This window comes from Neofelis nebulosa, chromosome 8 (genome assembly GCF_028018385.1).
Source record: "Neofelis nebulosa isolate mNeoNeb1 chromosome 8, mNeoNeb1.pri, whole genome shotgun sequence".
Lineage (NCBI taxonomy): Eukaryota > Metazoa > Chordata > Mammalia > Carnivora > Felidae > Neofelis > Neofelis nebulosa.
Window position 1 is genome coordinate 85,134,467 of NC_080789.1, and position 27,998 is coordinate 85,162,464.

A 27,998-nucleotide genomic window follows, 5' to 3' on the forward strand; every position below is an offset into this window, starting at 1 on the left:
TAATAGGTCATACCTATTCTCAGTCCCCCAATTTATACATGTCCTTGTTCACTTGACGTTCATAAAGTGTCTTACTATGAAGTGACATTTAACAATGTGCATGTTGAATCTGGGTACTTTTTGCTTGGCTTTGCATTCATCTTTCCACTTATGTTTTGAAGAGACATTTCATATTTTCTTTGCTCTAATTCTGGTTGCCAGGATGGCTGAATGCCATTCCTGGAAGGGGTGTGCGTTAGAGTTGGCACAGACAGAACCACTGGCACAGGAAAAGGAAACCATTCCTGTGTCAAGGAGATTTATCTATTCATTATTTTAAAAATTATTATTGTTACCATCACTGACCATTCATTGTGTGTGACCCGTGGCTTGGGTACCATTTTAAACAAAGAACAAGGCATGTTCTCAACTGAGCGTGTTGGGGCTCTATCTGTGGTCAGATTATGATTTTGGTGGCCAGACCTTTCCTTTACCAATAAGTAGCAAATAGTCCAATATTATTGTTTTCAAACTGTCCTCCAAGGAAGGCAGTGGTTTTTTTGTAGATGATCCGAAAGCCATTTAGTAAAGGGAGGAGAAAAGAACATAACCATACTACTTTTAGCCCTTTTCTAAGTCTTATCCTTGTAAGATTTCTATTGAAGAAATATTGCGACAGTTAAAAAAAAAAAAAAAAAGTTTGAAATCCACTGCTGTAGAAGAGTAAATGCCCTAGCTGGAGTTACAGAAATCATGTTCTTTAGTCTGGCTGTGGCTCATTTTTGATTCCATGTTGCATGGGGTGCAACAATCTGATGAGAACAAGTTGTACCCCACTTTGCAAAACTGATATGATTTTGGAAAAGTTGAATGTAAATGTGTGTTATCTAATTGACTTACCCTTTTCATGCACTAGAGAAAAATCACTGTTTAGAGGGTTTCGGTGGGCAGTTTTTTGTAAAGGATTTCTTTGTGAATGAATAATGTCCTATGTTATGTTGTCTGGGTTTGAGCATTTTTTTTAATAATTTCTTTAAGGGAAGAGCATGTATCCAGTAAGAGAGAGTATGGTAGCATTGACTTCCTAAAATACTTGAAAGGTGTAACATTAAGGGATACAATTATCAGAGGGAAGAAAAGAAGCAACAAAGGATTGGAAGGAGTTTTACTTACAAGTAATGTGTAAAAGTGGTTTCTGAATTTTGCTGGAGTACAGGAGGAGAATGTAGCAGCTAGAAGAAGTGAACTGGCAGTAATTTGAAGATGAGAGAATGGAGAAGATGATCTAGTTTACTGAAGAGTTTTTACTGAGAGATTAATGTCTGTAATGAGGATTTTGAAAGCACCTATATCATTTTCTTTATGATGTTTTGACTTTAGTATTTATTTACAAATTAGGGAAAGTAAGCTATCTTAAAATTAATAGGATTAAAACGTTAAAGTTGTTACTTCACATTTGGAAGTCAGTCCAGTTCATTTATGTAGCATCTGGTTAGAGTTTATATGTTAAAATATGACTGTATAAACAATGTTTCACATGTCATCAGCATTGAATAAATGATCATTGAATCCTCCTAAATGACATTCACATGTATCCCAATAATTCTAACGGCACTAGCTGCCTTACCATTAAATAGGTTTCACAACGGTTAAAAATCAAGATAGGAACTTCACATTTTGTGTGTAAATTAGTAAGTTATTTACAGATGTCAGTAACATATTTAAGAAAACTGAACAAGGGCAATAGCAGAAAAGACATTAGTTAACATTGGAAACTATTGTTTCAATTAGCTAGGTAATATTAAACATATTGAAGGTGATAGAGGCAGAGATTGTTCATGTTGCAATGTTTCTTAAATTCTATTTAAACTGTAATAAATTGAAAGTCATGCATAGATTCTTTGCTTAATGCAGTCTTCTGTTTACTTTGTTTTATTCATAGTTTCTATCATGTCTTTTTAAGTTTGAACTACATTCTCTGGGTCAGGCCCAAAGGAAAGGCCACAAACAGTAAGCTTCTAGGGGTGCTTCACATTGAAGAGCAGGTTGAGGAAGAAGAGGCAGAAAAAGGCTGAGAGAGGCCAAGCAAGAAGTGGGGAGAGTCAAGCAAGAAAGATGAGGTGGCAAAGAGCTGAGGAGGTTGTGTGCGACAGTCTTACCTGCTAAAGAGCGGTTAAAGAGCATGAGGACAGAAAACAGGCCAGTGGATATTGGAAATTCAGTGGCTATTGGTAACCGTTGCGTAAACAGCTTCTGTAAAAAGGTAGGAGCCGAGCATTTGCAGCGGGTTGAAAAGGATACAGGAGATGAGTGAGAAGAGGCACTAAACTTGGCCTGGCTTGCAGGCAATGTGGTTGTTGGTGAAAAAAGAAAAGGAAGTGAGAAATAAGAGAAGTTGGGTCAACAAAAGATAGTATGACTACTTTACCACTTTGTGTTTTATAGCTATTTGTGACAAATAAACTCCCTTTGAAGGCATTTTTTTTTCTCTCTTTTCCTAAGTTACGTTAAAGGAATCTGGAATGGTTGGCACTGTTTTCCAAAGAGTTTTTTAACAATTTGCTTGTGGTTTTTCACAAAAAAAATTGCTTAAATGGATATTTTTGTCTTCAACCAGACGTTCATCCTCACCATGAGCACCGTATAGTAATGGGGCATTATTCTTTAATTTACTCCTGAGATCTACTTGCTAGAATTTTCCTTCCTTATTCTGAAGTTAGCTTGGGCTATAATTTTGTGTGTCAGGGAAGGTGTGTACCATATATGGCTTTGGTTGTGACTTGGTGTCAGGGTTTTGCTAACCTTGCAGAAGAATTGTGAGTCTTTTAATCATTTTAATGTTTTTGGGGTGCTTAAATAAGAAAAAAAATTCTCATTCAACTTAGTTTTGTTAGAACCCATATAAAATTACTTGAATCAGAAAGAAAAAAACCCCAACTACCTGTGTCTGGCACTTTTAAGAGATGGATCTTCGATAGTCTTTTCAATTTCTTCTATGGCCATTGGCATATTTAAGCTTTCTATATCTTCTGTCATTTGGTAATATTAAAGAAATATTATTATTATATAATATTATTATTATTTAATATTACATATTAAAGAAAATGATTGTTAGGATGAGGGAAATGAGTATGTTTTAGTCTAAGGAGAAGGAACCTAGTGGATGAATAGGAATTTATGATAAAAATAGACCCAGGAATCATATAATTAAGGAGAAAAATTATTCTGGTAAAAAGAGTGGTGGAATTAAGAATATAACTGGAAGGACCAGAAAGAATCAGAGAACACCTATCCTTCAACTTGAGAGAAGGACGTAAGGGAGGGCAAAGATAGACCAAATTTAGAGGTGGAAGAAATTGATACTTAAAGGGGAAACAGAAGGAAACAAAAAGAAAAAAAAAAGATTTATTCATTTATTCTCTGCCAGGCATTGTGTAATGTCTTGTGTAGAAATAATCACACTTAATCTTCATATAACTCTAGAGAGCAGGCTTTATTCTCTCCATCTGTATCTCTGGCTAAGGACACAGACAGGTTCAGTAATTTGCCCAAAGCATCAAGTCTCAAAACTGTGAAACTTGTATTAGTATTTGTTCAGTATGATTACAGAGGTTTTTAGGCAAAATCTCAATCTTTGTTTTGTGTGATTGGACAGAATTGTCTACTAGTAAGCATGTATACTTGTATTTGTACAAATTTGCATGTAAGTACACAACTGAACATAGACCTTATGTGTATCTAAATATCCAAATATATTAGGTGTATATATATATATATATATATATAATTCATGTAAGAAAATAATCTAAGGATTTAGTCTAGAAGGATCCCTCTCTAGGTGCTAATGATAATATCAATCATAATGGTAACAGCTTCATTTATTGAGCAACCATGTATTTGCTGACAATTTTCATTTCTTATATTTCTATTTCTAGTTTCACTGTCATCATAGAGAGTAAAAAATCACCATTTTTATGGATGAGCTGATTGAATCTTAGAGAATTTCAGAAACTTGCCCTGAGTCATTTTGGTATATTCCTGAGTAGGCATTCAAACCTAAGTTAAAGAACTGTACCTCTCTATACCAAGCATTACCTTTTGTGTGACATTTACTTATTAAGATTACCTAGGATGTGCTTTTCTTTTCATGGAAGCCACTTGGATGATTACAATTTACTTCTCAGATTTAACCCTGTGAATCTTCGATTCTTACAAGAGTTTTTGTTATGACTCTGCTTAGGTAGGTATTCTTTGCCTGTGATTGTCTATTTGAACAATCGAAATAAAATAAAACAGATTCTCATTTTCATTTCGCTAAAACGGCTAGCTCAGTCCTGTGCCCAGGGTATACACTCATCTAGTGTCTGTCAATGACACTTATGATTCTCTGGGGAATGCATGCCTACTCAAGAGGACTGAAGAAACTTTACACCTGCCTATTTGTACAACAATGAAAATCATAGCATTTTTTAAAAATCCTGTGACCATAGGACTCGTGATTTTTCTACATGGCAGAAAATGATTGAATGTAGACTTTTGAAAATTCGCATTTCAAGACACGTCAAAGGCATTTATAATGATCATATATAGTCACTTACTTATCCACTCCCATTTCTTTCTCCCTTTCACTTTTATGCCTCTGCGCCCACAGCATGTGAAAGCATTGAAAGAAAATAAGAATCTTAAACTCATAAACATACCTGCTTACCATCTGGCAGGCATCCCAGCAGTCTGGTGATCTCCTTAGTTATCCAGCAGATAGTAGAAAAACAAGAGTCCTGTGAAGATTTCACATGTTGCCATATCCCTGCCAGATGGTGATTTGTAAAACATGGACAAATTGCACTGGCTCCACTTCCCTCCGACAATCACAACAGAAACACTATAGCAATGGTGTTTAATTTGAAAGCAACTTCAACTGAGTAACTTTTAAGGTATTAACATCTGAAGATTATCAGGACAAAATGTGTCATTATCTCCAGAGAGCTGGTCCTTCACAGGCCTGCTAGTCTGTCCACTGATACTTCTAGGATTCTCCCTTAAAAAAAAAAGTCTATGGAGGGTTGGGAAATGTCAACATCATGGGACACTTGATTACTACCTACTGATTCTTTGCCACAACATGATGTTTTTCTGTCATCTAATGATGGGCTGCAGGACTAAAAACTATATTGACAAATTTGACAATTGGGCAACCTACTTCACATTGGAACATGAAGAACCGAATCTGAGTAGAAGCAGGGAATTCTCCCCTCTAAATGTTAATAAAACAGTAAGTACTTCTAAAATAATACTTTCCCACTGTTTTAGTTGTTCTCTGTGGTTGTCTACACAATACTCAAATCGTTGGTCAGTTTAGAGTAAAATGTCAAACAAGTGGTTTAGCATTGGGTAAATAAACTACCAGTGTGTGGTTCTAATGTTTTCCAGCAAGTTTTCCTCTCAAAGCATAGTTGGCCAAAGAGGGAGGTCTTCTCAACTCTAGCAATGATTCAGAAGTCCCCCTGGATCCAGGAGACCAAAGCTTTGCCACTATTTAGGGAAGCTGATAGAAGACAAACAACTCTTCTTTCCTGTTTTGGTAGCTAGATTTGTTTAGTAGTTTGTTGACTAGGGAATATGCTGCCTATTTCATCTGATGATACGGATACAAAGGTGTTACATACCTCCATTTTTTTAGTGAGGGTTTTATTTAAAACAATTTTTTTAACATTTATTTCTGAGAGAGACAGAGACAGAGACAGAGTACAAGTGAGAGAGGAGCAGAGAGAGGGAGACACAGAATTCGAAGCAGGCTCCAGGCTCTGAGCTGTCAGTACAGAGCCTGATGTGGGACTCGAACCCACGAACTACCAGATTATGACCTGAGTCAGACACTTAACCGACTGAGCCACCCAGGTGCCCCTGGCGAGAGTGTTATTAAGATATATTTAAATAATAATCCCTTCATTTAAAGGGTTATTTTTAGCACATTTGTAGTTTTGTAAACATCACCATGATCAATTGTAGAACATTTTCATCATCTCAGAGAGAAATCCCATACTCATTAGCAGTCATTTCTCATATCTCCCCCAACATTTTCCCCCTTGCCTCACAGCCATAGATAACCACTAATCTACTTTCTGTCTCCATACGGTTGCCTATTCTGGACTTTTAAATCAAATGGAATAATACAATATATGGTCTTTTGTGACTGGCTTCTTTCATTTAGTTTGTTTTCAAGGTTCATCCATGTTGTGTGTCAAAACTTTATGTCTTTTCATTGCCAAATAATATTTCATTGTATGGATGTACCACAATGTATTTATCCAGTTATCAGTGGATAGATATCAGGGTTGTTTCCACTCTTTTATGAAAATGTGGTTATGAACATTTGGGTACAAATTTGTGTGTGTGTGTGTGTGTGTGTGTGTGTGTGTGTATTATATATAATATATTATATATATATATGTATATATATAATATATATATACATATACATATATATATATATATATATATATATATATATATATATATACAAGAGTGTATATACAGAGAATGTGTATATATATATATATATATTTCACCTGGGTATATACCTAAGAGTGGAATTTGCTGGCTCAGTTGGTAACTCTATTTTTAACCTTTTGAAGAATGAAGGGACTGTTTTTGTTTGCAACTCCTTATTTTGTATAAGTGAGATACATAATTGGACTCTAGATACACTAAATTTATGTAAACTAGAATTTTAATTGTTATTCCAGAATAATTAATGGATATGGATTTTAGAATTAGACACTTATAAGAGCATCTGCTTCGCTCAGTTGGTTGAGCATCTGACTCTTGATATTTGGCTCAGGCATGTTCCCTGGGCTGTGGGATTGAGCCCTGTATCAGGCTCTGCCCTAAGCATGGAGCCTGCTTAAAATTCTCTCTCTCTGTCTCTCTCTGTCTTTCTCTGTCTCTTTCTCTGTGTCTCTCTGTGTTTCTCTCTTTTTCTCTCTGTCTCTCCCTCTGCCCCTCTCCCCTGCTCTCTCTAAAAAAAAAAAAAAAAAAGTAGACATATGCAAATTTTAATCCTAATGTTGCTGCATGTAAACTCTATGATCTTGGGCATATTTCCAATATATCTTAAATTTTAGTCTATTATCTATAAAATGAGGATTATAACACTAATTTTTCCTGGAGTTTGTATGCATGCAATGTGATACTGTATCAGAAATCAGCTATAGTGCAGTGTTGAAAATAGTAAACTTCTAATCAATGTTATTTTCTTTTAACACATTGTTTCCTGGTTTTTGTTTTGTTTTGCTGTTTTATTATTGTTGTTGTTGTTGTTTCCTTCTGTGTACCTGAGGTGTAGGGAGAATTAAAGGAGAAACTTTTGGTGGATGATTTAGGTGTTCAGGTGAAGGCCTAATTGTCTGATTTATCAGCACCTTGGAGAAAATAATCACATTTTTATGTGTACCTTTTAGGACTATATCTATAATTTAATAATCAGAAAACATTGAAAACGATGTATAAAAACATTATTTCCTTGACCTTTTAAAAACTTAGTGTTAAAAATTGAGACTTGTGTTGAAATTCTTATGCAGCTGTGTCTACCCTGTTCTAATATTTACGGGCTCGTTTCACATGTAGACCATCTCAAAAAGAATTGAAATGACAAGCAAGTATGATTCTGAGGAATAATTTCTTTTTTGTTGTTGTTGTTTTAGCTGAAGTATACTTGACATATAACATTGTGTAAGTTTAAGGTGCACTGAGAATAATTTTTAGTTGGAGTTTCAGAGTGAAGCATTTGTATAGAGAAAGAATTTGATACTGGGCTGTTGGCCAACCCAGTACAGTGATGTCCACTTAGTTCCACAGAGATGAGTGGGGGCTTCCTAGAGGAAGTGTTATAAGTCACAAACATCTAAAGTCTTTAAGATACCATTAGGGATGTCCTCCTGACTTCAACATAAGCCATGCTTACAGCACACAGAACAATATAAGTGTTGAAAAATCATTAGCAAAGTGGATTTCATCATCTTCCCCAAGAATGGAATACCCATGTGAAATAATTTTCTGTGTGCAAAATCCAGCCTTATGTGTAATCTAGATGCTTTTTGCCTTATTTAAAGGCCATTTCCATTGAATCCATTTTCCTGAGTCAAAAGTTGTATTAAAGAGCATGACAATCTGCTAAAAAAAATAGAAAAAGTGTATATCTAGATTAGCCAGTTTTCTCCCTGTTCCCTAATCTTTAACTTTCCCAGAGAGGTTTTGCTCAGCATAAATGGTGTGACCACAGTAAAACCAAGATGTTTTCTTTTACCATGTCTTTGGGTGGTCATCCTGCTGACCCTTTGAAACTCTAGAGGTATTTGGAAAAACTAAGAAAGTTTTATTCACACCTCCAAAGGCAGGGGCATGGGAGGGGGTGGGGAGGGTGGGGAGTGAGGTAGGAGTGGGGGGTGGAGAGTGGGGTAGAATATTGGAGGAGATATAAATGGGTTAGGAGATAGGGTTCAGCTATATTCTTGTAATTCTTGTTTTGTCTTATAAGACAAAATTTCAAACCTTTTCATGGCTTCAAGTCTTAAGTTTAGGTATCATTAAGTTTCTTTTTATTAATAACGAGTTTGACTTTACTAACTGTATGCACTATCACAATTCCTCTGTGTTTTTGTGTCAAGCCAAAGAGGAATATTTGAATTCCAGTAATTATTCCAATTTAAATTATTAAAAACACACTACAATTATGATATCACAAGTATTAATAAGCTTTGGAAACCCTTCTCCCAGACACCTCATGCTTTCTTTTAAAACTAAATTTAAATTTCAAGCCTAGATTACTTCACAGTGTCATTTTAAATCAATAACATCTGGAACGGGGGCTAAGTTCCCCTTTCAGCTCTTCAGAACAGATTTCATTTCAAACCCGCCAGAAATTTAGACCTGCTGCAAGATTAACTTTTGCATCACTACTTTTTTTTTCTTTCTTTTTGTATTTTTTTAAATTCTCTCCTTGCCCACTCCTCCTCTCTGGTTGTATTTTCTTCCTCTGCTCTTAAATGTGTCTATTACCCTCAGGCTTTGACCTTGGGCAGACTGTGAGCACAAAGTCATGTTATTTAGAGTGAAGTAACACCAGTAGTCAGGAAGGAACAATGTAGTTCAAGCCAGATAAAATAAATCTCTCATTTCCTGTCAAGGGACTGAGCCAAAAGCAATGATGAGAGACAGAGGGGGCAAACCGCCACAACTCGAAACACAGACGCTTGGGATAGACACAACCACAGGCCTCCTTTGAATATAGACAACAAAACCAAAACAGCCAGAGTGACAGGAGACACATAATAGCTGTGGGATAAACCAAAACATAAAACGGAGGGGGATCTGTGCAATTCCCTGGCCACAGAAAAAATATATTTGAATTGCTTGAGTGGAGAATCTTAAGGACAACAGTGATACATATGGGGAATTTTCCCTGTAAAGATTGGGAGTTTCACAAACTTGGAAACATACCTGTGTAGCTGCCACTTTTGACCAAGTCAGCTTTAGAATGAAAGCCATACATATTGATTTGTGAGTAAATCTGAGCTGCACATGGAAATTTGCAAGTAGCCTTGGGAAGGAATTCCCATATTCAGTTCAACAGACTTACATAGTGGTTATCACTGACCCCAAGCTATCACTGTCCAAGAAAGTTGCGTTTTGAAATGACCACTGATTTATTAAACAAACACCAATAGAGTGCCTGCTGGTGCTGTTTAAAGTTATTTCAAATATTTAATCCTTTTAATCCTTAAAACAACTCTAAGAGGAGGCATTATTGTACTCCTATTTTATAATTGAGAAGCTTGAGAGGTGAAGTAACTACTTAAAGTCACATGGCTAGTGAGGGATAGATCCTGGATCTGAAACCAAACAGTAGGGGTCCAGAGTCTACTCCCTTAATTACTATGCTTGGCTAATACACAGCTATACTCCACTAGCATGACATATTACTAATCTTAGTTGTTTCCAAGTCCTGCTCAGATTCTTTTGAAAGCCATTATTTGTTTCAGAAGCACAATGAGACTTCTGAATGCTCACATCAGATCCAGAAGAAAAAAAAAATTAGTGAGAACATGCTACATTCATGAACAATGTTGAGTATTTCACTTTTGTCCAAAGCTCTTCCAAGAAAGTAAGGGACTCAGAGTTCATTCATTCATTCATTTGTTCCTTCAATAAATGCTCATTATTGAGTGCGACTACATGTTAGGCACTGTGATGAGGACAGAATAGTCTCCTGGCTGACGTATAGTCAGTCAAGGATGCATTTGAGGTCTAATTTGTTACAGCATATACGATGGAGAAATCCTCATGAGGACAGAAGAGTCTTCAAAGATGAATACTAGTTTATATTTGGAGACAGGATTTTTTTTAACTCAATAGGATAAATACCATTTGAATCAAAAATTTAGAAGTTATCATGTGGAGATATAAACTAAGATTGTGTACCCAAAGACTCTGAACAAGTGTTCAGTAATATAACTGCTGTAATGACAAGGGACATACATACGTAAGAAAGAGAGCATGCCTCATTTTGAGAATGTTTCTAAGAAGCATAAAAATCTTAATATGTACTCTTCTGACATCATCCATATTCCTTCTAGACTGGAAACGGTAGCAGTATTTTGTCTCTCAATATACACCATGTATAATTCAATTGTTATACATAACATATTACATTATACTTATCTAGTAGATGTGATAGATTTATACTTACCTGCTATACTATGTTTCCTGAGTAGAGTATTGTGTTCTCCATCTCTGTGTTCTAATACCTATCATTGTACCTAGGTATATAGAAATTACTCAGTATATAATTGTCAAATGAATGGATGAAAATACTGTGCTTATACATATAAATCAGAGGCATGTACATATATTTTATGTATGTAATATGCAAATTATGGATGGTTCAAGGCAAATTGTACTATTAAAAGTAATGATTATTATTTTTATAAAATAGCAACAATAATGGTATAATAGATAAATTATTTGAATGCTTATATAGAAGGCCAAGTAACACCTGCTTCTACGTGTTTTGCATGGGTTATTTTGTTTAATCTTTACCCTAATTCTATGAAACAGCTATATGCTTTGTCTTAAGGTCAAATTAAAAATGACCATAAGTGATGGACTTTTTACTTTAAATATTCTATAATTCCATTTATTCTATTACTATTACTAATGGGAATGTCCCAGGAAAGTAAGAAATATATATTGTTCTCTTCTCCTTTTGAGAAATACTAGAGTAGTCTAAGTTCAAGAGGTGACTATATCTCACATTTATGTTTTGTGAGCAATTCGATGAAATTTTCCATATCCACACAGAAAACTGATATAGATCAAGAAAAGTTTGGTTGGGCAATGTATAATTGTATGAGGAAACTTGTACATTATTGGGATGTGAGAAGCAGAAATGTCCCCCTAGTGGACTTGGGGGACCCTGGCCTTAACCCCTGGAGAAATTCAGTGAGAAAAATCTGTTGGACTGTTCAGACATCTGTGGGTGGAGGAGAAGATTGCTCCAGCTCTGTCATGCTTTAAGTTGAATTCAAAATATACTTTTTAATAGCCTTTGAACTTTATTTTAAAAGGTAGGCTTTTGTATTATATGTTTAGTAATCTGTTTGCATATGATGCCTATGCAGAATATAAAATATTTTAACAAAAGGAGAAAATTAACTCAGACATTCAAATGTGTTGTTTCCTGATGCCCTTGATGGTTGCACAAACAGGTACCTGATAAATCCTGGCTAGATTTTTGCTTTCTGATATTTATTGACCTTTTTACCTCTCTGCTTTGTCTTCTGTTGACAGAAAATGGGACTTTTGCTTAATCTAACCCAGGATGTTTCCTTTAAACAAAAACAATTGCTTCCTTTCTACAGGAAATTTATGAACCAGAAAGTCTGTGGAAACAATTCATCTCTTCTTTAGGTAGTTTGCAACACAGTGTGAACTGAAGGCCATCTCAGGCTCTGGTGGGGAGCAATATCAATTATTTTTATATGCCCCAATATTGTGTCATCTATGCCAGTCTCTCTTCTACTAATATTCATATTTAGGATGCATATTAGATAATACATTATTTAAGAAACATGTTGTTGAAGTTTCTGTGTGCCTCACAAAAATGGAAAATGAAATTATTGAAAAATAATTACAAACGCCAGTGTTGTATTGTAACCATGAGTAAAAGATGAAGCTCAAATAAAAAGTATTCTCCTCATGCACCAAAGATGATAAGGAAAAATAGAAAAATACATACCTATTGGTGGATTTCTTTACCTTTCTTCATAAGGAAACACCCAATGAAATCAAATATCATGATCAAAACAGAAGAAAGTAACTTTTTATGCAACATACAACAAAACTGTAGAATTCATTGCTGCTGGCTATATTGAAGCAAATGGCATAGTAAATATACTTTTTTTTTTAAAGGGTAAATCATTTTATGAGTATGGAGAACATTGTAATTATTTTATTTATAGAAACTTGAATAGACCGGTTAGTCATACTTCAGAATATGTCAATAGTTTGGTCAAGAAGAAATACTTCCAAATTTTGTTGGCATAGCACACTTGATATATTTTTGAACTCTAGATTCTACTAAAAATATTGGGCAGTAGTCAAGACTGATTCTAGATTAGGATAAATATTTGACAATGTTTTATCGATTTTAACCGCTTTGTTACTACCTTGTATATATAATACTATAAAGGTATGTACTGATACTATGACGCTAAAGTTTTTATGCATAATCTATAGAGTCAATAATAATACCAAAGCTTTCTAAAACTTGTATTCTTTGTATGCCTTGTGTGTGTCTTTAGTTCTTAATTTTCTAATAAAATACAATGTTTATCCAGTTATACATTAATTTTTTTCATGATATTTGAAGATGTATTAAGAATGGTTAAATGCAGGGGTGCCTGAGTGGCTCAGTCGGTTAAGTGTCCAACTTCAGCTCAGGTCATGATCTCACAGTTTGTGAGTTCCAGCCCTGTGTCAGCCTGTCTGCTGACAGTGGGGAGCCTACTTTGGATCCTCTTTTTCCCTTTCTCTCTCCCCTGCCCCACTCACACTCTCACAGTCTCTCAAAAATAAAGAAAGAAACATTTTTTAAAAATGCTTAAATGCAGTGTTGGTTAATCACTTTAGAATACAGTTACTCAGTACTGAGTCTTATGCATGGTAGATGTTAAGTAAATGAACAACTTTAATGATTGATTTGGAGCTTTTAAAAGAGAAGCTAATGTCATTTAATGTGCCTCTAATGTTCATTTTTAAATGCAGTTTAAAACAACAGTTATAACTTACTATTAGCCAATATATCAAAGAAAGTAATTTTAACCTAAATTTATTAGTTTGTCATATACCACAACAACATTCTGAGGTTTAGAGGTGATATTTTTGTAGGCATTACTGATTATGTCTTCACAGCCAGGTACAGAAACTGTTATCTAATGGTATTTTTTAACTTTCACTTAGGCATCTAGATGTTTCCCAAGCATGGACAGCAATTTTTTTTGTTTCAATGTGTTTTAGTTTTTATAACTTTGCAAAGATCCCTTTCAATATTTTATTCACCAGTAGGCTCCTATCATGGGAACAGTTTGGAAAGTTGTTTTTTTTTTTTTCTCTTGAAGCTATAATTCACAAGAGGAGCTTAATTTTGACAAATAGATCACATGCATGGTTTAAGGACTTTAACATATGTAGTTACCGTACTATAGATATGCAGTCTTTAATCAGAGAAACTCCAAATACTTTAATGTTATCATAAAATTCTTCTTATAGCTGACAGTATTTCTTAAGCCCCAAACTGATTTCTCTCTCTGCCTTCTGAATCCAAGAATTTGTCATTTTTCTTGTAAGCAGTACTCTGGAGCTCGCAATTTCAGTATTTTCATTTTGACAAATGTTTCGTATTTAGGACAGAAGGACTGAACATGTACACACAACTAAGATAGGTTTCACCCAGTGAACAAGTGTTCAGGGAGTATGATGATATGCAAAACTCAGAGGATAGGGGAAGTCCCTCCATATATCCCCCCACCAAGACCATCAAAACTGATCTTCAGGATTATTTGGTTCCAGTGTCTCTGATCCCTTTGGAGATAAATAAATTTTCCTAGATGTCCAGATTTTCCAGTTTAAGAAATATTAGTATATTTTGATTATAGGTGATGGGGAAATATTCTTTAATTTAGAATTATACTTAATCTATTAAATTCTTGGCGTTCTTTATAAAGTTTCCCCTCCCCCAACATTGTGTTAAAAAATATTCCAAACAGTTAAAGTAATTTTAATAAGCATTGCACACATATAGCTCAAATAAATATTTAAATATTGGTAGAAAAACATTGAAAACAGTTATGTTTTTCAATTATCAGAGAAAATTCATGTAGATTATGAGCAATTAGGGTACATTGTGTCGTATGACAATATAATAATATTATCGCTACAAGTGCAAGTATCTGGTAGGAATTTATGTGTGGTAAATCTGCAATCTTTTTACTTAATGAAGTTTTATCACAAACTTATAATTTAGAAAGTGAAGACTCAGGGATATTAAGCAATTTGTCCAAGGTCACACAGTGAGGAAGTTAGGAATATGAATATTTTCAACTCTAATATCTGTTCATTTGTCTAACTACTAAAGAAATAAGATTTAGAATTATGTTTTTTTCTACAGGCTGGTCTTTTGAATTTATTTCAAAATATATCCATAATCATGCAGTACACCATATATTTATCACCACATATTCATCACAGTGCTAGGTTTTATTCACAACTGATACTAAATCATGTCCCATCTTCCTGGGAAAATAATGCTGACATAATTGAACTAGGACACTGCAATAGACTGGCTGTCTGATCACATTGGCATGAATTAAAATTTTAATTTAAAAAAAAATTGATATTTGCATACATAGTTTCCATAATAAGATTATCATCAGCAAGTTTAGGAAACAAGTGTGTGTTTCTATTGTATCTGTGTAGTCTAGCTTCCTACAAGACTGAGCCACTTCTGACTGGACACAGTTGGCACTTGATAAAACTTTCTTGATTAAATGAATGGCTTTTCCTTGGTGAAGTTTTTAATTTAATATGTTTAACATATTATCCTCCTTGTATTTGTGCCATTAGAAAAAAAAATGAAAGATTCCAATTGAGTAGGGGAAATTAATATGTATATACTGTGGGATTTGGGTAGAATGTTTACTGATCTGAAAATGCTCAGATTAGTCTACATTCATTATATCTGGAGAAATATTTTACCATTGTTGCAACCATTTGGGCTTTAACTACCTTGAGTGTATATGTTTTCCTTTTTATCATTAAATGTGAACCATATCAGATTTGTTCATGTACAAGTGAGAATATCTTATTTTAAGTTTACTTTTCTGGTAGCAACAATGTTGCAGAGGGTTTTTTGTTTGTTTGTTTCTATAATCAATGAATTAAGGATAGCCCTTTGCATCCAACTCATCTGTGTTATTATCTCTCCAGTGTTGACTTTAGTGAGACCTTGAACAGTCATCACTACACAATATACTTTAAAGTTTTAAGAGCTATTTGTTTTGGCTTGTTTTAGTCTAGCAATTGAGAAATTATTTAGTCATAGCCAATCTGACTTAAACACAGGAAAAACCATCAAGTCATCGTCTCTTTTTTGAATCTCTATTTTTTTTTTCTGGAGGCTTCATTACTTCTGAGGATATAAGTGACTCATATGTGTTGGGAAAACTCACAGTTTCCATGATTGCTCATATTTTTGACTTTAATATTTACCATTAGAAATTATGTTTTATCCTGCTACGGATACGGGAAAGAGGGAGAGCCCCTGAAGTCTCTTTCCTAATAAAACTATGATTGGATAGCCTATGAAATAAATACAGGTATTTTTTTTCTCATTTTGATGCTAGGAATCAGGAAATTATAATAAATGATTTTTAAAAAGCAGTGAAGATTGTGTGAATAACAATTTATCGTTTTTAATTAGGATGTCCACATAAAAGTCATAGCAAGCTCTGGAACTCTGTTGAGCCTAATGTGATTACACATCTGTAAACAGGGCTGAGACATTGTAAATATTGATGGAAGTATTACAGCTTAGAAGACTCAGAAGTAGCAGACAAACCAATATCCATTCATTCTGTCTCACGTACCACTCAAGAGTGAGTAGTACAAAGTTGAATTATTTTCTATTGGACTTCAGATCTAAAATACATAATTTTCCACTACAGATAGTGAATAAAAACATCTTTTTTTCCCCTATCTTCCTTTACTTGAATTATATGGGGCTCTACTTGGGTCTTTTTTTACTCTTTTGAAAAAAAATACAAAGCAAGGTGGGTGTTGAAATTTCTATTATGTCAGTAGGCTCAAGAATGTGGCAATATTTGGTTATGTAATTAATTTGTTTCACAAAGGGAAGAGCCCTCCTTAGGGTTTTTGGAGCTGACACTGTCACAAAATGACCCAAACCCAGTCACATGTCACAGGATTGTGGTGAAATCCTGCTCTATGGGTCACTGGGAATCACAACAGAGCGATTCCCTCTCGACCCCTGGTTTCTAGAATTGGTATTGTCACTGTTCCACAAGGTAACAGGAAAGCCTGGGTGGGATGAATATTCAGAGCCACTGACTTTCTTGTCCTTGCCACTGTAGACATTCCTGGGAACTCAAGACACATGTTTTGCTCTGAAGAAACCTCCACATCCACATGGTTTCTGGCCGAAAGAAAGGTTTATGTGGTGACTCATTTATCTCTATCTGCCTCTGTCAATTTTGGTAGGGTTTTGTTTTTGCTTCTAGAAACTGTATAATTAAAGCTCTCTAAACATTGAGAAAATGTACAGGGAAGCTCCGTCATGTTTTAAATTTCCACCTTTACCCTTTTCTTCTTTTGTATCCCTTTTTGGGAAAAAAGGGAGTAAGGGACTTTAGAAAACATCCTAAAAATATTTACAGCATCATGTATGATATTCTATGCATTTACCTGCCAAGTCAAGATTACTGCTTTTATTAGTGTTTTGTGTTAAAAAATACAGTAGAGCCTATAATAATATCATTAAGTATATGTTTAAAACTATATAGCACATGGTGCCACTATAGAGAAGAAGTGTTGGGAATTGCTAAAAAGACACCAATTAGTCTATATTTTGAGGAAATTTTTTAGTAAAAATGAACAAATAATTCTTGTAAACATAGATATGTACAAGTGCAATTTATGAGATTTAACATTTTTTCAAAAAATATATTTAACTTTGGAACAGAAATAAGTTTGACAAGAATATTTTGAACTTTTTAAGCTAAATATCACTTAAATGATATATTTCATCATATACTTCTCACTGCATTTTATATTTGCCAGCCTTGTTGACATTCCCCCAGTATAACTATGATTATGGAATGAAAGTTTTTCAGTCAATTTGGGGACAAGGTGGCTCTTTCCTTTTCTAAACTCACTTAGCTCTTTTAGCTGTAGTTCATTCATCATAAGTTTATACCCTGATTCATATAATTATTGATTAAAGTCATGAAATGTTATTACCATCTATATATGGAAATTCCTCTTGTGCTGTCGATAACAATGCCAAGAACAGGCTTCAGGATGGTTAATTTCTTAGGTATCAGCCTACCTCCTTTATGAGGATTCACTCTTTTGCTATCTATATATCTGCTGTGTACGTGGGTATATATGTTATTTATTTGAATTGTCTTAAGTGCATACTTGAATAGCTTACAAGGGTCAAAGAGAGTTCAAATGATAGAAAAATGGTTTGTTATTTTCTCCCTTCCCCACTCCCCCCGCCCCATTGCTAATGCTAACTGATGAAGAGTGCAGGCAGTGTCCTTCAATTTAAAGAGACAACCTTGTTCATTTGGAGGGTGTGAATGCCATTCTTGTGAAATACTGTAAATAGTAATTCACAAGGGGTGACTTTTTTATTGCTTTTACATTGATAACATGCCTTGTGAAGACTTACAGTTATTCTGAATTTAAGAAAGATAAGAATGGGATGTGTGTGTTAATTTAAACATCTGTACATACAATAAAATAATCCTTTATTATCTGGCAATCAGATCCTTTTACATGTTTACCAATATTAAATAGCTCTTGAGGGTTGTTATCCAATATTGTACTCAGTGTTTCCTCCAAGCACCTTCTTGAAATATCGAGAGAAAGGCTATGATCATGATGTACATCACTGAATCTACAGTTTATGAAAATGAATTTAAATCACATCTGGAAGGCTGACTTGCCAAGCAGCATCAGCTTGCCGAGCAAACATGAACAACCCAAGGAATGAGTGTTGATGTCAACCAAACTAGGGGCACAGCTTACTGTGTATTGAATTCATAGATAGCTTATTATGCAGCTAGATAAAAACACAGCGTCCACGTATAAAGGTGATTGGTGAACAGAAAAATTACAGATTGATGTGGTTCTCAAGAGACATACCAGAGCAATCCCACTCAGTTCCCTTGCAGGTTAACCCCGTGTACCTTCACAGTATTTAATTATTTGGTAAGGTACAGTAGAAGCATTTAAGAGTTTGAATGCCAAAAGCTGTTAAGTAAGTGTAGTGTTGGAATGTTTAATGGCATTAATTATCATTTATATGTGAACCTACTCCTCCTTAAGGCCCAGGAGGCAGTGACTCACTGGGTTGTCATTAACTGTCATTATTGCTAGTAAAGTCAACTTCCTATTCATAAAAATAAAGAAAAAAATTAATGGTGAAAAACACGTCATTCTATAATACAGTATTGGTGTTGCTAACTAACTTATTCTGTATTTTAAAATTCTATTGGCATCTTGAAATGTAGATGAATTTCAATATTTTCATCACTACAGTTAAAGCCTTTTAAACAATTTGTGTGTGTGTGTGTGTGTGTGTGTGTGTGTGTGTGTGTGTGATTTTTCCATTTGCTAGCATTCTCCTGGTATGAGAAAAAATACCTTACAAACGATCTGCAGAGAGTTTTGTTTTTATTTCAGTTTGATCATTTCTGAAAGAGACAGATCGATTTGGAAGGAGTACCACCTAGATATGGAAGCAAACAACTTGCCAGGTCGGGGCAAAACTTTCTCCAGGCTCAGGATTTGGCACCGTGTGGTTAAACCATGCACATTTTGTAATGAATGAGGAGAAAGTAGGAGGGTGACTAGTTGTAGAAATTTTACTTGCATAAAGTTAAAATATCTTCAATTATATATAGTCAGGGAGATGCTTTTCTTTCTTTTATTAAGAAATTATTTACATGTAAGGCCAGATGAGTTGAAAGACTGTGATTTATTCTTTGAATCTAATATGCTTATTGAATTTTATTTATGGTCACTGTTCCTGGATGTGATATTATTTTGTTTGGCTTTGATAAAAGAAGAAAAAATAACCCCATACCTTTTCTTTATGCTTTTTATATATTGCTACATTTTTTTGTTGTAGGGATGCTACTTTGTTTGATTTATACATTGTCATAGCTTCAAAAAATCCATTAGGAAAGCAGTTTTTATTTCTGATTTTGCACTTTTATTTGTAAATATTTATTTTAACTGTGAATAATTATAGGCGTTCACATTCCAACTTTGTGTATGTAAGAGTATACAATAGACTGAAATGTAAAGTGTGATTGTTATCATTGGTAATGTTTACTGAGTAAGTGCATATACTAAGACCAGGGTTGATGAAATTAAAAAGTAGATGGCATTAGCATAAGATGTGGATACAAGTTGCCAAAAAGTAATTATATTAAGTTTTCTACTTCCAGAGTCACGTAGAATCTTCTCACAATGGCTATTACTGCCATCATGCAGTATGTATTGAGGACTCGTAATATGCTAGGTACAGAAAAAAAAAAGCATTGAAAAGAAATAATGGTGATTTGAGACCGAAATATAAAACAGGATTTGGGATACTTTGAGCTTACATCATCAGGAGACGCTGGGGTTTAGCATTCTGTTTCATGTGGAGACCCGCAGTTAATATGGTCCTTGTTGAAACTTAAAACAGCTCTATTAGTAGCTTGATTGAGAAGGGGGGAAGAGGCCTAGAGTAAACACAAGTGTGCGTTTTCAAGACAGCCTAATTGTATACAGTGCACTGGCTTCCGCAGTTCCTTCTAATCCATCACATAGTAAAATGCACAAATTTATTCTATTGAAGTAGATAAAATTGTTAGATAAGTAGAAGGCATGGACCAAAAGGGGAAATGGCATCTATTTAACAATTCTCTATTGTTCAAAGGATCATAGACGTCCTGTTGCCTGCCTGTCCCATTCAATCAAGTTGGGTAAAATGCTGCACTGGAGAAAAGGAGGGAGGGAACTCTGTGCAAGTATATGCTTACACCTTTCTTCAAAAATTCCTTTGGGGTGATGGTGAAGGGAGTCCCGAGGGGTGGGGGAGAATTGGGTTTTGTGGAGTAACAGAGTTATAGGTTCTCCCGCACCCCCATTCCTGTCTTTGACTTTGGTACTGCCCAGGAAAGCTGCACGGCAGTCGGAACTAATTGTAACTCGCTCAGGAAAGTCTTCATTAGCACCACCACACATGGTTACCAGATGTGCTGAAGGGCTAGGGAGAGGAGGGGTGAGGCATCTAGAGAGGGGAGAGAAACAAGTAGCTTCATTTGAAAACTTAATAATCTGCTTTTTGTTTCCAAGTGTATTGTGTTAGAGAAATGAGGGGGAAAAAAAGGGAGTTTGGGAAGATGAAATGCCCTCTTATTCACTCATTCTGTGGGAGCTGAATGGAACCCTTTGTCTTCTTCAAAATGTCAACACTTTTGTGACTTATCATTGTGTTGGAAATGTTTCACTTTCTCCACCAGAGTAAATGAAAATTACCTGGATTATCAAAGCAGCTATGCTTTCGGATAGCTGAGACTGAACGTGCTACATTTGGGGTCTTGGAATAGGCACTAGATTTCTAAAATATGTAAATGACTTATAAAGAACAGTTGTCTTCCGACTATAAACTCCAGCTGACCAAATGTGAAAACAAGAGGACAGGGTTCTCATCCGTCCCTAATCCCGATCCAAGTCAGGCGTAGCGTGACATCTTCTTTCGTACAACTGTAATACTTTTAGCAATAAAGCATACTGATTACAAACCCCTGATATTACGTATTTTATTCGCATTATTTACAGGTAAATTCTCCGGAAATATGGGTTCATTTTTACTCACTACATTCCACAAGAGAATAATGAAGTCACAGAATTTCTACTGTTTTTGAAAATGTTATTTACCATATTCTCACTTAACGGTACACCAGTATCTATAGATGTAGATTATTTTGGAAGGACAGTGAGAACTATCCTTTTGGATGAAACCTCTGGTCTCAAAATGGAACTTTTCTGCAGAAAATTGTGGCATTTAAAAATACCGTAATTTGGATTCTCATGATAAACTTTATTGTTATTATTTATTTCATGCCCAGATTGATACTTTTAATTTCCCTTTGCAGTGACTCTAGAGTTTCAAAGTAATTTGTTTTTTTTTGTTTTTTTTAATTAATTAATTAATTAATTTATTTATTTTTTAATATATGAAATTTACTGTCAAATTGGTTTCCATACAACACCCAGTGCTCATCCCAAAAGGTGCCCTCCTCAAAAAGTAATTTGTTTTTAAGTTAGACGTCAAAAACATTGAATAAATGATTTGTAAAAATCTTGAATTCTACAAATGAAAATTTCAAGACTGGCTAGCTAGTTTGTACAGTGCCTTTCTGAGTGACGCTTTATCACTTCCATCCCTGATCCTGCAGGAGAATCATAAAGACATTTGGAAAAAATTATAACAAAATAGACAAGAAAGGTTGCTTCAACTGGTTTTGGAAAAACATGGTTTAGATTAATTTCCTATTGGGATAAAAGACACAGTGGTTTTTAACCTATTGGGGGTCATGAAACCAGTTGAAATTTTGATGAGATCTGTGGACCTTCTTCTCAAAAATGTGCTTCTACACAAATTTTAACATAATTTAGGACCTCCCCAGATCCAGCTTCCAGTCTGAGAGTACCATTTTAGAGCCTTCCAGTATACCCCTGCTGCAAAGAAAAATACCCACAAAGTTCAATTGTCACAAACTGTGAAATATGTGACCTGCTACATTTAGTCCTACTAAATGGTAGAAGAGAGTAGAGCCTGAAGGAAATTTCATTGAAAATGATATATTTTTCATTGACATGTTTAGCTGCTGTTAGAGATTCACCTATATGTAGTTTCTTTAGTTATGTTTTAAGTTTCTTTCAGAAAGCAACCACGCGTTCTGTCTTATGATGACTTCCCAAAGAGCTTAGTACAGCTTTGCATACCCAGTACTCCCCTGGCATGGTCTGCTCAAAGGAATAAATGAATTAGTGAATGGGTTAATTTTTCTTTTTTTTTTTTTTTTTTAATTTTTTTTTTTTTTTCAACGTTTTTTATTTATTTTTGGGACAGAGAGAGACAGAGCATGAACGGGGGAGGGGCAGAGAGAGAGGGAGACACAGAATTGGAAACAGGCTCCAGGCTCTGAGCCATCAGCCCAGAGCCTGACGCGGGGCTCGAACTCACGGACCGCGAGATCGTGACCTGGCTGAAGTCGGACGCTTAACCGACTGCGCCACCCAGGCGCCCCTAATTTTTCAATGTTATTTGTTGGCAACTGCCACCGTTTAAATAGCAGGAAATGCAACCATACTGAACTAATTCTTCATACAAAATTTGCTGTGAAAATATTACCTATAATCATGGTTTTTATAATTGAACATGAAAAATATATTCAGTCTTAAATTTCTAGTGTCTTACATCATAGCCTTCCTAAAACAGTATATTACCAGTCAATGCTGGCTGATATTATTATAGGTAAAATTACAAAAACCATTGGTATTTTCAGGAACAAAATGCTTGTAGATAGTATTTTAAAATTCAGATTTAAATGATATTTAATGTTAAATAGTTTATGACAAAAACTAATATTTATGAGATGTGCCTTTTTTGTTTTCCTGCCATGGCTTATATTATCATTCTTGTATTGACTATGATTATTTGTGGAAAATCAAAACAATGTCCGGACACCGGTGTTTATGTAATATTAGCTATTACTATAATTTCCCCCATAATTTTATTACTTTACCCACAGCCCCAGTGTTACCATTTGCTGAATCAAATCAATCTACTACCTGCATGTTGATTTTGTGCAGTCCTCTCCTTTCTCATTCTAAGGACTTTAGCTTAGGCCTCTCAGCATTGCTTACTAACAACAACAGCATTGCCAACAACTTCCTTCTCTCCAGTTTATATTCACTATTTCCTCAGTTATGATCCTTCTAAAACATGGATTTAACTCTATCATGCCTATGCCTAAAATCACTTTTGGTGTCATTACCTATGAATAAAATTGGGAAGTCATAGCTGGCCGCATATTTCTTTGTAATATGTCCCCTGCCTCAGCTTCCTGCTGTCCCTACATCATAAGTTCCAGCCATACTGAGTTACTCTGATTTCTTTAATTGTTTCTAATGCTTTGTGCCAGTGATTCTCATTCTTCAAGATGTGTAAAATGGGACATTACATAATAATTTTATGAGTCAATATACTCAGAGTGCTAAAGTAATATTTTATAAATGACTTTTTAAAAAATGCTTAGTTATTTATTTTGAGAGAGAGAGAGAACAAGGGAAGGAGAGAGAGAGAGAGAGAGAGAGAGAGAGAGAGAGAGAGAGAATCTCAAGTAGACTCCATGCTCAGATGTGGGGCTTGAACCCTTGAACCCTGAGATCATGACCTGAGCTGAAATCAGGAGTCAGACCCTTAACCATCTGAGCCATCCAGGATCCCTGATAAATGACTTTTATGAAAACTAGTATTTTGAAAGTTAGAAACTATAATGCCTAAACACCTATAATCTGAAAAGAATATTTTTGTTAGGGAACTATCCAAAAATTACCACGATTCGTGTTTTACAGAATTGGCACAACACAGCCACACAGAGCATGGACTCTAGAGCCAGACCAACTCAGTTCAAATCCAGACTCATTCTGTTCCTCACCCTGTGACCCAGCCTGTGACTTCACCCCTCTGGGCCTTAGCTTCCCATCAGTAAAACAAGGGTGAATATAAACCTACCTCCCAGGGTTGTCATGAGAATTAAATGTATCAGTATAGATATAAAGCATTTGGAACCAAGTCTAGCACGTATGAAGTACTGCATTGATATGACAGATCTGAGCTGTCGATATTTTTCAATTCTTTGATTAAATAGAGCTATCCAAAAATATAATATTAAAAGTTGACTGTCCTCCTGTTTAAGAAAATTATCTTCAAACTATATTCTGAATTTTTAAGTCTTTCTTCCTAATATCTTCATCACTCAGGAACTTTACTTATTTTAATATTTACTTATTTTTGAGAGAGAGAGTGAGAGACAGACCATGAGCAGGGGAGGGGCAGAGAGAGAGAGAGAGAGAGAGAGAGAGAATCTGAGGCAGGCTCCAGGCTCTGAGCTGTCAGCATGAAGCCTGACACGAGGCTTGAAATCATGAATTGCTAGATCATGACCTGAGCTGAAGTCGGTCGCTTAACCAACTGAGCCACCCAGGTGCCCCCATAACTCAGGAACCTTAAAAAGCTTAGGAACTTAAAGGAGACTCACATGAAAAGACAGTGGTCAACATTTGTAAATGGTAATTTTTTTTTAATGTGTATTTATTTATTTTGAGAGAGAGAGAGAGAGATTAAGAACAAGTGGGGGAGGGGCAGAAAGGGAGAAAGAAAATCCCAAACAGGCTCTGCAGCTGTCAGTGCAGAGCCAGATGCGGGGCTCTAACCCACAAACTGTGAGATCGTGACCTGAGCCGTAACAATTTATTTTTGATTGGGTTTGCTTCTAGGTAAAACCAATTTTACCTAGACTTACATCCTTAACATTCTTGTGTTTAGGCAAAGTGTCCTTTCTGTTATTTGTTTTCAGAAACAAATTAAAAAAATGTATTTTAAACCCACTAAATAATATTAAATAGATGTTTGCTGCTAATTAGTATATGGTCTGAATTGTAATTATGTCATCCAAAGGGACTTATAAATACAGTCTAGTTAAAATGTGATTCAATCTTCAATCATTCACAAAGGCATGCATTCATTATTATTCATTTAGTGCTCTCTGATTTGAGCTCTAAATGTAATCCAGGGAAAGATGGAGGGATTTTACTTTTATTGTCATGATTTAATATAGCAGATCCCTTAGTTATCATCCTATACTAATCCAGGGATTGTTACAACTTCTTAGAGTCTGTTATTTGATTTTTAAATTAGTCTGTGTATCGTGCGGGCATAGCAGCATGTAAATTCAAGAGGTTAGAGGAAGATGCTACATATCATTATGAAACAATCAGCATATATTTTTCTACTGTCCAAATTTTAGTTTAACTTTAAATGAACCTTCGTTTTAGCAATTTGATATATTGCCACTTTAAAACTCTTATCCATGGCTCTTATTAATCTAAATTATAAAGAAACTGCCAACTCCATTTATCCAACAATCTTTAGTAAGTCCCCGCTGTGTGATCGGCACTGTGCTAAGTGCTAGGAGTTTTGCACTGAATAGGACAGTTATGATCTCCTGCCCCCAGGGATCTTACAGACTAGAAAAGAATACAGACATTTAAAAAATACTGCTAGTATGAAAATGTTGATTGCTACAAAAGTTTTGGCTGCATAAGGTGCGTAAGAGGCAAATGTCATGTTCTAGGTAGCCAGAGAAATCCATCCTACCCCCAAAACCTGGAAGTCATGCAAGAGTAGTTTTTATGGCCCAGAAGTGAAAGAATGATGAAATCAAGGTACTGAAAGGTGAGAAATTTGGGATAGTGGAGAGAATAGTGTGTATGTAGTTAATAGGAACTGGATTGAAAAGGGCCCTGGAAGCTTGCCCAAGAAAGTTGGACCTTTCTTAGAATTGTGCTGGTAATGGCAAAGTCTGATGTGATGGAATTTGCATTTTTAAGGGACGTGTTTAGATGTGAGGTGAAGGATATATTGGAGGGGAACAAGATTGGAGGTAGGGAGATAATGAGTAGCCTGCATTGATGTTCTAGGGAGAGATCATGGTAACCTAAATTCAAAGGCAGAGTCAGGTTCTAATATTGGGGGATTTGCAGGCAGGAAGGTGACTTTGATTGGTAAAAAAAAAGTTGGACACATGAACAAGGGGCTCCCTTAGGAAGGCCTCTGTCCATATCCCAGATTGGCTTTCACACTGCCCTCCTTATGGCTTTTCATCCTGGTCTTAAAAAATACTATGTGATAGGGGCGCCTGGGTGGCGCAGTCGGTTAAGCGTCCGACTTCAGCCAGGTCACGATCTCGCGGTCCGTGAGTTCGAGCCCCGCGTCAGGCTCTGGGCTGATGGCTCGGAGCCTGGAGCCTGTTTCCGATTCTGTGTCTCCCTCTCTCTCAGACCCTCCCCCGTTCATGCTCTGTCTCTCTCTGTCTCAAAAATAAATAAACGTTAAAAAAAAAAATTAAAAAAAAAATACTATGTGATATTACCTTCACATAACAATTTGGATGACCATTCAAAAGAAGGGATGCTTCTTTTTTAAATCATGTTGGGGGAATTTACCATCCACTGATCCACATCTTATCTTGCTATGCCTCTGCTTGAAGTAGAGTGATGTAACAGTGATATCAAAGTTGAGAGATACTAAGGATTAATGGGACCTAACCATTTTCTGGATGTTGGGAATTATTCCTCATTTTCTAGCTTTGGGGTTTCAGTAATAACAGTGTCATTTAGAAAATACGGGTGCCTGGGTGGCTTAGTTTGTTAAGCAACCGACTTCAGCTCAGGTCATGATCTCACAGCTTATGAGTTCAAGCCCTGCATTGGGCTTTGTGCTGACAGCTCAGAGCCTGGAGCCTGTTTCTGATTCTGTGTCTCCCCTTCTCTCTACCCCTCCCCTGCTCACACTCTGTATCTCTCTGTCTCTCAATAATAAATAAACATTAAAAAAAAATTAGAACACATTGAAGAGGAGCAGGGGGAGATAATGAATTTAATTTTAAACATGCTGAATTTTAGGTACCTGCAAGATATCCAAACGAAGATGTAGAAGCCAGCAGAATATGATAGTCTGAAATCGAGAGAGCGGATTTGAGTGTTCTTTTTATACAGATGATGCTTGGAATCATGGGACTAAATAACGCACAAAGCAAATAAAGAAGGATGCCTAGTGTAGATCATGAAGAATTTCAAATTTTAAGGGTCTGTTCTAGTAGGCTGGAATCTCAGAAGCCAAAGGAGAAGGTGTTTTGAGGAAATAGGAGTATTTAGTAATGACAGACATGCTGTGGCATTAAGCAAGAGAAGGGCTATGTGAATCAGTATGGGCTAGTTTTATCAGTATGAATGAAGAGTTTTGGTGGATTCAGATAGGCTGTGTCCTGAATTGTGAACGAGCGGCAATCTCAGTATGTTTTCCTATGAAGAATTTATGTTAAGCAATGACACTATAACTATACCAATATGATATGAAGTTTTGTGGGTTCACTGGGCTTTCAAATTAACTTTTTAAAGTTTATCTATTGATAAATCTTTCTTAAATGCTTCACTGCTGCTGTGGCCTGGGGTTTATAGTCACAATCGCTGTAAGGTCCTTGGAGTGTGGTGTGAATTTGTGATGGTGATACACTATTTCCTTGGTGGCTTTCTCTCCTCCTGAATGGATGAGATTACATTAACTCTGTTGCTTATGTGCAGTAGAGAACTTTAAAGAAATCTTTGCACACAATTTCACACCCATAGCCAGAGTTAACAGTTCCTCTATATCAGCCTTATCAGTTCTATCCACGTACTAATGGGATTTTCCCAGCCACTAATTGTAATCAATATTTTTTTAAAAAAGATTTTCTCTGATTTCTCTTTCTAATTTTTTTTTCTTTTAAGTTTTAATGTAAAATTTAAATGGACACAAAATGTTACATTAACTT

At 35.5% G+C, this 27,998-nt stretch overlaps 1 protein-coding gene and 1 long non-coding RNA gene across 11 annotated transcripts in view; one reads left to right on the top strand and one right to left on the bottom strand.

The window, feature by feature from the left end:
• LOC131519866 (uncharacterized) overlaps window positions 1–4,989 on the bottom strand; it is a 43,238-nt gene extending 38,249 nt beyond the window's left edge. The window contains exon 1 of the long non-coding RNA XR_009265836.1: window positions 4,680–4,989. This is a non-coding gene — a long non-coding RNA (uncharacterized LOC131519866). The remainder of the gene's footprint in view (window positions 1–4,679) is intronic.
• Window positions 1–27,998, top strand: part of SOX5 (SRY-box transcription factor 5) — a 1,021,816-nt gene that overhangs the window by 508,256 nt on the left and 485,562 nt on the right. The window contains exon 1 of one of the 10 annotated variants that reach the window (XM_058743355.1): window positions 4,976–5,251. The exons of the other annotated variants lie outside the window; for them this stretch is intronic. Within the exon in view, the coding sequence (XP_058599338.1) occupies window positions 5,238–5,251 (14 nt within the window). The 5' untranslated portion in view covers window positions 4,976–5,237. Of the gene's footprint in view, window positions 1–4,975; window positions 5,252–27,998 lie in introns of those variants that run through there. 10 annotated transcript variants of the gene reach the window in all.